Here is a 12,518-nt window from a genome sequence, read left to right as displayed (position 1 = left end):
GGGCAACTTTCTGGCCAGAATCCAAGTATCTTTTCTCCCAGTGAAGTCAGGAACAAGTAAAGAAAAGAGAAATGTGCAGGACTGAGACAGGAAAATTGGTGGAAAGAGAACAAAGCATAACAAGGGACCCAGGTTGACAGCGCAGGGATCAAGACAAGCAAGAGGAGAGGAATTTGGCATCGGGAAGGTAGAAGAGCGCTGGAGGGACAGGTGAAGGTGGAAGAAGGCAGACGAGAGCATGAGGAGGAGGGACAACAAAATAGGAGGCGGGCGGACAGAGGGCCAGTGAGGTCAGCAGCTCATGTTGGCTCTCATGCCCATACTCTCACTGGGGAAGTGGCTGGCACGGAACAGAAGTATTTCCCTGCACTTACATTTCAGGAAAGTCTTGAGCTTAAGAAACCCAAAGACAGAATGAAGGTGTCAGTCCTGAGATGTAACATGTCCACAGCAAACAGCCAGGAGCTGACACGTGGAGAGGGGTCAGAGTGTGGGAAGCCGGCCGAGCTGGGAGCTGCCTTGCGGTGTTCAAGCCTATCCAGGCAGCGCTGGGTGACTCACTGCCCTTCTTCCCGGGCAGGCTTTACGAATGTGATGACGGTGATGCACATAAACCTAGAGGAACATGCATGATCTCCCCAGTAAAGTGAAAAATTTATAGTACATTTAAAACCTAACAAATAGATTTTTTTGATGACTATGACTATTTCCCACAGAAGGCTGCTATTTTGTTGGCAATATTGGAAAGACCCGAAATATGTGCTGTAAAACCCACATTTTCTGTCTCATTAGATGGGCATGCCATGCCTGTGCCAATCAAAAAAATGTAAATATGTATACATATGTATATTTAATTTTACTACCCTGAGATGTTATCAGTGACTATTAAATATTTATTTCCCTAGTAAAAAAAAATTAATTAATTTTTAAAAATTAATCAAAGAAAGAGGGACCATGACTAACCCACAATAAGATGAGGAAAGCCAGGGACAGTGACATCGGACCTTGACCCAACATTCCCCCTTCCTTCCCAGGTCAACAGCTATCACAGTGAAGTTTCGAAATCCTGAAAATTAAGCTCAGTCATCTTGGCTCCTTTATGGAAGGGGAAAGAAAGAAAAGTGTCAATCTTTGCTATAATAGAAAGGATGGGTGCTACCATTGGTTGAGCCCCTCCTGAGTGCCAGACAACCTATGTGATTTTATATATATATATGTATATATATATATACACACACATATATATGTATATATATATTCAGAGTGTATATATGTATATACACACTCTGCATAATCTAATTTAATTTCCCTTGACGTTTAAAAAGATGACATGTTATGTAGGCCGTTTGGGGGAAGGAGCCTAAGTTTGGAGTTTGAACAATAGGGTATAATGACCTCAAGAGTTGGGAATGGCTCATCTGGGGCCCAAAGGAAGGAAAGAGAAATAGAAGCAGGAGGCAGAAGGCAAAAACAGACAAACAAGAACACAGGACTCAGAGCAAGAGGCGCTGTGTGGTGTGCTTTGCTCCAAGGGGAAGGACGGTGGGGGTGGGGAAAGGAGGACGGCCACCAATTCATTCCCACCTTTGGGAGGCCAAGTCGGAGCTGGCGGGCTTCTGTTCAGCGTCGGCAGCTGGGCAGCAGAACTGGTGTAACACAGTCTCATTCCTGAAGAGAGAGCAGAGGGAGAAGGTCAGAGGTGGCCTTGACAGGCTGGGCCCAGCCGGCACCAAGGCATCCCTATCTCTGTTTGCAGCCCCCGGACATCCCATCAGCTAACTCTTCCTCCTTCTGAGCCCCAGCCCTGCAGTAGGTTCCTCTGCATAGGATGTACCGTTAATTTGGCTCTTTTATCATTATAGTTCTTTATAATTCCATTCCCCACTTCGGTCCAGCAAGGCTGAACTAGGTCTATTCATCTATGATGCACAGAACTGTATGCAGTGAACGTGTTTAAGCTGACCACATGCAAAGATACAAAGCACTCATACAGAGATTTTAGTGTGGCCGGCTGAAAATCCAAGGCATGGTGTTTGATGAGGGATTGGTTTGATGCAAATGAAAAAGCCAACTGAGAGGCAGAGATAAAGGTTCAAGTGCCAACGCTACAGCTAGCCAGCTGTGTGATACCTCATTTACCTTTCCTGGGTCTCAATTTATTTGCTAATGAAATAAGGGAGTTAAACTAGAGAAGTGGTCTTCAACACTAGCTGCTGATTACAATCACCAGGAGACTTTTTCAGCCATCAATGCCTGGTCCCTCCCCTCCGCCCCCCTTGCCACCCGCCCCCCCCACCGCCCCAGGTCAGGGACACCAGGACTTTTATAAACTCCCAGGTGATTCGAACAGTAGCCAGAATTGAGAGCCATTAGACTAGATGATTTCCAAGGTGCCTTCCATTGTAAAAACTCTGTGATTCTAATATCTACTTTGAGCCACCTTGGGATTTAATATTAAAGTTACTTTTGGATAAAGTTATGCTGACATGTCGTCTTCTCTCCCTTAGCAAGTGTTCACCATCGTGGAGTCAGAGAATGTCAGACCTGGAGGGGCCCCCAAAGATTGCCTGAAAGAGGTGTTTAAACTCCTTTTAGCCTCAGAACACTTTGTCCAAACCCAATCTTTCCTGGGAGCCCTTTTATAAAGTAACCAAAGTGGAAGAGCTCTATGGGCAGGAAGTGGGAGGTCCATGCCACCTCCCTGACCAGCTAGCCCCAAGTTTGGTAGCCACCTCCCAGGTGTCTCTTGGGGGCCCCACGATTGCAAGAGCATAGATTAGAAACTGCTGAGTTTGGCTCTTCTCACGGGAGAAAATAATGTTGGAGCCTACCTTAATTTAACAAAAATAACTCCAGTAGGATTTCATGTTTCAGTGGGAAAAAGTAAAACAAGGGAAAATTTACAAGGAAACTTAGGAAGACAGCTTATGTGTTGGGAAGACTTTTAAAACAAAACGGGAAATTGAAATGCCATTAAGAAAAAGAAATATATCTGACTACATAAAATGAAAGCATCTTGTGTGGGAAACGATACTCTAGTAAGTCAAACGACAAATGATCGAGTGGGAAAATATATTTGCAATACATATGGCAGAAGGCAAGTGCGTATCCTACCCTGAGATCCCACAAATTCATAATGCAAAGACAGAGCCAGTAGAAAAAATGGGCAAAGGACATGAATTCTGCTTGACAGAAAAGGAAATCCAAAGAGCTAACAAATAGATGGAAAGATGCTCTACCTTACTAGTAAATAGGAAAGTGCAAATGGAAGCAACACAGAGATGCCATTTCTCATCCATTGAACCGGCAGGCATTAGAAAGACAAGTAACTACAAGGGCTGGTGAGAATGTGGGCAGAGAAGTGCCCTAATCCACTGCCTGTGTGGTTGTGGATTTTTACAGTTGTTTTTGGAAATTAAAAAGAACACATGTCTTCTGACCCAGCAATCCCGCCTCTGGAATTTTATACCTTAGAAATGCAAATAACCGTTCATAAAGGTATTTGTACAAAATGTGGTGGAGTTGTTTTTAGTGGGCGGAAAAAAACAGCTGGAAATTACCAGAGACCCCACCAATCAGGGACTGGTTGAATACATTGGGATAGCTTCATCCATCCCATGGAGTTATGTGTTATCTCTCTGTATGGAATTATGCATGATATCTGTTGGCCGGCATGGATTTCTACAACGTATGGCTAAATGAGAAAAGCAAGCTGCAGAGAAATGTATATAGTTTTGTAGAACAAACAATGACTCCTCTCCCTCAAATGCATATTCTATACAGTGTACTGTATTTCTAGATGAGTACATATATAACTAAGTGGTTCACGTTGGCTACCTCAGCAAGAAGAGAGCAGGACAAAGGAGGCAAAAAAAGGAAAGGGAAAGATATGCTTGGTGTAATGTTAGCTGAAAAACGTTCAAGATAAATTCCTACTTATGGTATCACTGTAAATACATTAAAATTGAATATATATCTGAACAAGGACTAGAAAATGTCAGGAACCAACACAAATATTAATGTCATTTCAGGATGGATCATGGGCAATTTTTATCTTGGATTTTTGTTAATGTAATAAATTCTTGATTATGGATTATATATAATCTATAGATTATAGACTAATAATTAATGCAACTAATATAGTTTTGTAAAAGGGCAGTAAGGAAAATAATTGAATCTGATCCCTCATTTCACACATGAGAAAACTGGGCCCAGAGTGGGGAAGTAATTTGTCTACAGTAGTTCCCTGACCGAAGTCCCAGCTCAGGCTTCCAGCTCCCCCCACCTCCCTTACTCCAGCCCTGGGGTTCCTGGGGCAAATCAGAACCTTTAGAGAATTGTCTGGATCCCAAATGTTGCATGATAGCCCCTAGGACTGCCCAGCCTGAGGAGAAGGGAAAGGAGGAAGGATGAGACAGGGCAGGAACCAGAAGGCCTCAGAGCCCAAACCATGGAGGGGCAGGTAGACCCAGGTATGCAGGTGGCAGAGAACCTACCCCCCAGCTCCTGCCACTGGATGTACCTGTGCCCCAGGGCAGGTTCGGATTTCCAAAAAAAGCCCCCGAGATCCTAGGCAAAGAGGCAGAGCTTGTTTACCAGCCATGGCTCTAGCATTTCAGGAAGGAGAGCTCACTTGGGTACAGTCACAAGCCGGGTGCCTGAGGGCTCTGTTTTGATCCTGCCTCCATTTCTCAGAGGCACACTCCCACAGCTGGGAGATGCTTCTCTGGCCAGGCACTCAGGCAGGTTCCAGATGGTCCTCCCAGTTCCCCAGATTCAGCTGCGTTGGCACGTGCAATGGACGATGTAATCCAGGATGTCCCAAGTCCTTCTGTACCTTGGGCTTGGGATGCCAGTGCTATTGGGGCTTATGGTCTCTTTTGGGGTTCCTGCTGATGAGGTCCCTCAGGACAGTCCAGCTGAGAGGGGAAGCTTGCCTTTAGTTCTTCTCCTATTTCCTCTCTATCCACCTCCTACCCCATGGGTCTCCTCAGCCTGGGCCAGAGGCTCCCCATTAGAACCTCCCTTCTTGCCTTCTCTTGGAGTTTAGTTCATGCTGAATTATAAGTCCTGCTCTGCCCACCTCTGACCAGCCTGGCCACCTCTCCCACCCAAGGTCATGGTCCAAGACCCCATGGTCTTAACTTAAGTTGGCTGAGCGTTGCTTTTACCCTCCCAGACTTCCTTCTCTCCACCCCAAAGAAAAACCCAAACAAAGGGATCCAAAGAATTCATTCCCATTAAAAATAAAATTGGGGGTGTGATAAGAAGAGCACTTCACCTCTGTGGTATTCATCCCCCAAAGCCATAACCACAGCCTAACCGTGAGAAAACCACCAGACACACCCAAATTGAGGACATTCTACAAAATATCTGACCAGTACTCCTCAAAACTGTCAAGGTCCTGAAAACGAAAAATAGACAGAAACTGTCACAGACCAGAGAAAACTAAGAATACATGACAAATTTTCACGTGGTACCTTGGATGGGATCCTAGAGCAGAAAGAGGATAGTAGTGGAAAAACGAGTAAGATACAAATAAGGACTAGAGTTTAGCAGATAGATAGATAGATAGATAGATAGATAGATAGATAGATAGATAGATAGATAGATGTAGATGATAAAATTGGGACAGCAAAATACTGATAATTATATCTTAGTACTTCATAATATTTACTATGAAGCACGGACTGTTCTAACACTTTCCATGTATTAACTTATTAATTCTCACAAAACACCATCGAGTAAAACTTCCTCATCACTCTACAGATGAGGAAACCGAGGCATAGTGAGTTTGTGGACCACTAATGATATGTCATGCATTCAACATATGCCTTACCCCTTATGACAGCTCTTTATAGTATGTGTCATCATCCTCTCTTTTACAAATGAGAAAACCAAGATTCAGAACAGGTAAATGACTTGCCCATGGTCACATAGCTAGTTAGTAGGAGAGCCTACAACCCACACATGCTAGTTTCAAGGATCATGCCCATTACTCTACTTCATAAGGTTTTTGACCAATGGGCATTCATGTGTCCAGCCACCAAACCCTAGACTGGGAGTCCCCAGTGCCTGGTACACTGTTGGTGCTCAATGCATGAGTGTGCAGAGAAGCATCACATGCAGCCCCTGCCTCAGAGAGCCCACCAGCTAAGAGAACATCCACACTGGCAAAAGATAAGTTCCTGTTTGATTGAAGCTGGAAAAGGAAGCCATAATGAGAATGTGGGCAGAAGACTTGTTCCTCCCTGCCCAAGTCCAAGGCTTGTCCTGACACTGCCCTTGAGCTGCTTCCTGAATCCTTAGCCCTTTATCCCTCTCTGCTTCCTTCTTGTCTAGCTTTCCCTGGGAGCACTGCCACCACAGCAGATAGACCACTGGGCACCAGAGGCTGCAAAGGGGAGTGGGAGCCAGGGAGGGACAAGACAGGGTCCCTGGAGTGGCACCAACCCAAGGCTGTTACCAGCATGTCCCATCACAGCTTGTCCAGATGTAAGGTGGGGACATGGGCACACCTGGCTTCTGTCCATGGAACCCAGAATAAGGCTTTCTTCCGTCAGGACACCTGACGTGAGGCCTTGCCTCCATCCCACTCCACACAAGGTTTTGAGAGTCAATGCCAGGGTCATCAGCTCTCCACAGATAGGCCACAATCCTTGTGTAAGTTCATTCCAGTCCCTTGCCTCTTGAAGCCTTGGTTTTCTCACCAGTAAAACTAGGACAGTAGCAATACCTGCACCTGCAGGACTTTTAGGGAAGCAAATACAATATGGAACGTCTGCGCACCTCATGAAGGTAAAAGCTTACCGTCATGAACATGTATTCATTTACTTATCAGATTTGCCCTTTCATTTCATCAGCTCAGATGACAGAAAGAAAGGAAGAATTTTTCTTCCACCAATGATGCTTTCTGTGTCCCTGAAGTCAACCAGTGCTGCATTTCATGAGCATCATGAGGCAGAAAATGTCCCCTCGATACAACAAGAACCAGCTGCTCTCAGAACCTGCTTCCTGGAGGCTTCGCACTGGACATGTTCAGCTTCTTGTACCTGATTCATCATACCAGGGCAGATGGTGACTCACAACATTTCTACATCCCCAGTTCATTGTTGTGGAACCTGGGACCTAGTGTAAAGTGAAACAGGGTCCCAGTGCGTTGAGCAAATCCCTAGGAGGCTGGATGATTAGAGCACCTAGGACCCAGACTTGTCTGTCTCCCATTGCTACTGGAGAAGTAAAGAAAGGAGAAAGGCCTGCCCTCATAGGCCTGAATGCAATTGCTGCACTTTGGGGTTAAGGGGACCTTTCAAGTTGCATTAGGAATGTGAGCCAGGCCTTGGAATCAAACAGTCCCCAACCCGCTCTGGAGCATGAGCCTGGGAGGGACTTTCTCAGAGCCATCATGTCACACAAGTCCAGAGGCACTCTTCACATCGCAGTCTGTGGGGTCTGCAGCCCAGGGCTGTGGCCCTAGGAGGTCTGGAGCTGGAGGGACCCAAGGAAAGGCAATGGAAGGGGCCTGTCTGGAAAAGGAACATGACCCATTCTCAGTATTTGGCTCTTGGAATTCCAAATGAGGGAAGCCTGTTGTATCCAGGCCAGAAGCTTATTTCTTGTATTTTTAATTGCATGGCCCATGACTTTAGGCAGAATTCAGTCCTTTCTGGCTTTAGCAATCCAAAAGTGCTGCAAGCTGATGATTATCGGTGGCGTAGCTGGATTGTGGGTGGATGTGGCAATATGGGGCGGTCAGGACCCAGAACAAGGATTTTGATGTGTGTCTTATCCCTGGTCATGCCACGAGGCGGGGCTGGGAAGGAGCTTGGAGGACTCAGGAATGAGAGGTGCAGAGTGAGGGGCAGCTGGCTTAAGGGACTTCAGGGCATCATCCAAGCAAGACAGGGACTCAAGGGTCTTCACAGAAGGCAGTGTGGACCTGAAGGAAGAGGGGGAGCCTCGGGTTCGGCCAGAAAAGAACCCTGTTTCTGGAAGAACTAGGAAGGAAGCTGGGGAGAGGGTGGTGGTGCTATGAGGGGAGAACAGGGACCAAGGGGCCAGGGGGCTGGGAGGGGAAGGAGATGGCAAATGCTGGCAGGAGCTGATTAAACCTTTAGCCAGGGCCAGGCCCTTGGAATTCTGGGAGGCTGTGCACCTATAACTTCCCACATCTATATTCAGTTTGAGACTCAGGATTCCACTGCATGGCCATAAAAATAGTCGAGTAGTTTGGAGAAACTGGTGGTGTGTATAGCACCACGGTAAGTGAGGCCGGCAGAGGGATGAAGAAGGTGGACTCCCAGCAGGAGAATCAAAGAGGCAAAACCAGGATCCCAGAGGGACAACTTTGAATGAAGAACCCCCTCCTCTTCTTCCAAGGTGAAGGCAACAGATTTAACCACCAGTCCTTGGAAGGAAACAACCAGGAACCTCTCTAAAGGAGCTGCCTTGAGCTCCAGGAAAAGAAGAAATCATAAAATCATTTCCTGTCACCTCCCTGACCCCCACCCCTCCAGGGACCACCATCACTAGGGCTGGCAGAGCCTGAAGACCAGGCTCCTTTTTTTTTTTCTTCACTTTCTCTTAATTTTCTCAGCTCCTCCAGGAAGACTTCTCTATCTAAACATGATGAATAAGAGGAAAATGTCACTCCTTTTCTCAGAGGTCACTCCTCTTCCTGGGAGGTGGGAGAGGTTGAAAAGCCAAAACAACTTTAAAAAACAAGAACAAGTTGTAGGTCTTACACTATGTGCTTTCAAGACTTAAAATAAAGCTACCAAAATTAGGACATTTTGGTGTTGGCAGAAGGACGGACATATGGATGGACTGAACCAAATAAAGAGGCTAGAAATAGACTCAAACATGTATTAATTCTCATAAATTAATTCATGGTAAAAGTACCAAGGTAATTCAATGGGGAATGATAAATTTTTTAACAGATAGTGCTGAAACAATGGAATATCCATACGCAAAAATAAAATGGACTTCATACCCTGGGCCATATTTATGTATAAATTAATACAAAATGGAACATATCCCAAATTACCAGATACAATTCTAAAACTTCTCAAAGAAAACATAGGAAAAAATGTGTGACTTAGAGGATGCAGAGATTTCCCAGCTAGGACACAAAAAGCACAGACCATAAAAAAAATTAATAAATTAGACTTCATCAAAATAAATATTCCCTTTGAAAGATGCCATTTAAAAAATGAATAATACAACTTAATAAAAAGACTAACAACTTTATGGACAAATATACAAAAGATTTGAAAGAAATAGTTCACCAAAGAAATTATACTAATATGATTAGTTATTAAGGAAATACACAGTAAAAACACAATGAGATACCATTGCACACCCACTAGAATTAGTAAAATTTAAAAGTCTGACAATACCAAGAGTTGAAAAGGGTGTGGAGCACCTGCAACTCTTACACACACTTTTCCACTTTTGTGGAAATGTAAAATGGTGCAAAACTTTGGAAAGTAATCTGGCAGTTTCTTACAAAGTGAAACATGCACTTATCACATGCCCTTGTAATTGCATTCCTAGGTATTTACCCAAGATAAATAAAAACATAGATTGACAAAAAACTATTCAGAGCAACGAATGTTCACAGCAGTAAAAACAAACAAACAAACAAAAAAAAACAACAGGGAATTCTACACATATGCATTCAATTAATCTTTGACAAGGGTGCCAAGAATGCACAATAGGGAAAGGATAGTCTCTTCAACAAATGGTGTTGAGAAAAGTGAATATCCACATGTAAAATAATGAATTTGGACCTATAGCTTACAGTACATAAAAGCAGCTCAAAATGGATGGTAGACTTAACCTAAGACCTGAAACTATAAAACTCTTAGAAGAAAAAAACACAGGCGGAAAACTTCATGACATTGGTCTTGGAAATGATTTCATGGATATGACACCGAAACCACAAGCAATGAAAATAAAAATAGAGAAGTGGGACTACATTAAACCAGAAATTTCCTACAGAGCAAAGGAAACAACAGAGTGAAAAGGTAACATACTAAATGGGAGAAATTATTTGCAAACCATAATATCAGATAAGCAATTAATTTCCAAAATATATAAAAAAACTCCTACAACTCAAGAGCAAAAAAGCTAATAACTTGATTAAAAATGAGCTAAAGACTTGAATAAAACATTCCTCCAAAGAAGACATACAAAGGACCAACAGACACATGAAAAGATGCTCAACATCATTCATCATCAGGGAAATACCAATCAAAACCTCAATGAGATATCACCTCACACCTTTTATGATGGCTATTGTCAAAATATATGTATATATGTATGTGACAAGTGTTGAGGAGGATGCAGAGAAATTGGAATCTTTGTACACTGTTGGTGGGAATGCAAAATGTTGCTATGGAAAACAGTATGGAAGTTTCTCAAAAAATTAAAAATAGAACTACCATATGATCCAGAAATCCCACTTCTGGTTATTCATCCAAAAGAACTGAAATCAGGATCTTGAAGAGATATTAGCACCCCAATATTCAGTGTAACACTATTCAAAGAAGCCAAGATTCATAAATGTCCATCAATGGATAAGTGGATAGAGAAAATGTGGTATATACATGCAATGGAATACTATTCAGACTTTTAAAAGAAGGAAATCCTGTGATACGTGACCACATTGATGAACCTTGAAGACATCACATTAAGTTAAATAATAAAATAATAAGTAAAATGGAAGGACAAATACTGCATGATCCCACTTATATGAGGTATCTAAAATAGTCAAACTCACAAAATCAGAGAGTAGAATGGTGGTTACCAGTGGTTAGGGGAGTGGGGGGAAATGGGAAATCGCTATTCAAAGGGCACAAAGTTTCGATTATGCATGAAGAATAAGTTCTAGAGATCTGCTGTACAATTTTGTGCCTATAGTTAATAAGGCTATATTGTATACTTAAAAACTTAAGAGAGTAGATCTCATGGTTAGTGTTCTTATCACAACAAAATAAAATACAATAAATAAAGTTAAACACCACATTTTGGTTTGAATGTTCATTTCTTGAGTTGCATGACTAAAATGAGTGGTTCCCACTTTCTAAGCATTTGCACCCCGGCCAGAGGAGTAGGAGCGGGATGGAGCTGGCCTAGAGTTAATACAAGGAGGGCCCAACTACATATGCTCGCCAAGCATCGTCTGTAAATTGAGTAAACAATATATCCTTCACACATATGGCCCATGTGTTCTAAATGTATGTAGAAGCAGTTATTATCAATTAAATAAAGATTCATGTAAAAAAAAAAAACAATAGCAATAACCTAAATGTCCATGAACTGGTAAATAGGTAAACAAATTGTGGTATATCTATACAATGGAGTACTATTCAGGAATAAAAAGGAAAAAGCTTACTCATACGTGTGCCAACGTGGATGAATTTCAAAAGAGCATCATACTAAATGAAGGAAGCTAGACACAAAAGTCTACATGCCCTATGATTCCATTTGTATGACTTTCTAGAAAAGGCAAAACTATACTGACATCAGTTCAGTCTCAGTGATATGGGAGACAAGAGTTTGAACTGCAAAAGGGCACAAGGGTTCCTCTGGGGTCATGGAAATGTTCCATAGCTTGATTGAGATCATGGTTACGGAACTGTAGACATTTGTCTGAACTCATACACTTTAAATGGGTGAATTTCATTTATATAATTGTACTTTAACGTGGCTGATTTTTTAAAGACCAAAATCTTTTTCTCCCCCTTTTCATTTCTTGATACTTCATCAAGAAGCTTTAGAATAATTTCTTTACTAACTTCCTTGGACCCATTGGCCCCAGATCACCTAATTATTAACCCCCCTCCAAGCAGCAGATAAAAATACTGGATTTTTCCTTCCCTCCAACCACTAGATTGGATTTTCAGAGACCAGATGGCTCATGACTGAGCCAAAGGAGTCCAGGGGGCCAGAAACTAGGACAATGAGAAAATTGGGGCTGAGGATGGTTGAATGGGGGAAATTTTGGAGCTGGGCCTGGGGCCGAGAGCCCCTGAGAAGTGCTGGAGATGGGAGACCCAGCTCACCCTCCACTACTGTCGGCCCTCAGGAAGGCCAAGTCATGGTAAATGAGGTTCTTATTCCTGCCCTGTTTATGTCACTGAATTGTAGGGATTCAATAAGACTTTGAATGTGAAACCGCCTTGGGAGAAACATAATAACCCCTGCACAGATGCAAAATCTTATAATGACTATTATTGTTATTATTAGTCCTTGCCCCCGGGGCACTCGGTAACCACGGCGCTAATATTGCAATCAGGGACCTACCAGGATGCCATCTTGACAACCTCCTCCCCAGGCCCCCAACCCTTCCTCCCGGTGTGGGGGCAATGGAGGAAGGGGTAGATTTTCTTTGCTCATTGGTGCAATCTGCCACTGCAGTCTTCCACGGGAAGCTTTGGAAAGATCTTAATAAGGCAAGTGCTTACAGATGTTCCGGCAGCCAGGGGCAGAGAAAGGAAGTGGCTTGTACTTAC

The 12,518-nt window shown here is 43.3% G+C and overlaps 1 protein-coding gene across 1 annotated transcript in view; it reads right to left on the bottom strand.

The window, feature by feature from the left end:
* The window catches only part of IQSEC3 (IQ motif and Sec7 domain ArfGEF 3), a 103,101-nt gene that overhangs the window by 67,867 nt on the left and 22,716 nt on the right, over positions 1-12,518 (bottom strand). Inside the window, exon 2 of the mRNA XM_045871207.2 lies at positions 1,585-1,668. Coding sequence (XP_045727163.1) covers positions 1,585-1,668 — 84 coding nt within the window. The remainder of the gene's footprint in view (positions 1-1,584; positions 1,669-12,518) is intronic.

Source organism: Mirounga angustirostris, unplaced genomic scaffold, assembly GCF_029215605.1.
Source record: "Mirounga angustirostris isolate CCGP_5_RB_7025 unplaced genomic scaffold, mMirAng1.0.hap1 SCAF_5, whole genome shotgun sequence".
NCBI classification, from domain to species: Eukaryota; Metazoa; Chordata; class Mammalia; order Carnivora; family Phocidae; genus Mirounga; species Mirounga angustirostris.
This window is presented reverse-complemented; position numbering and strand designations above follow the sequence as displayed.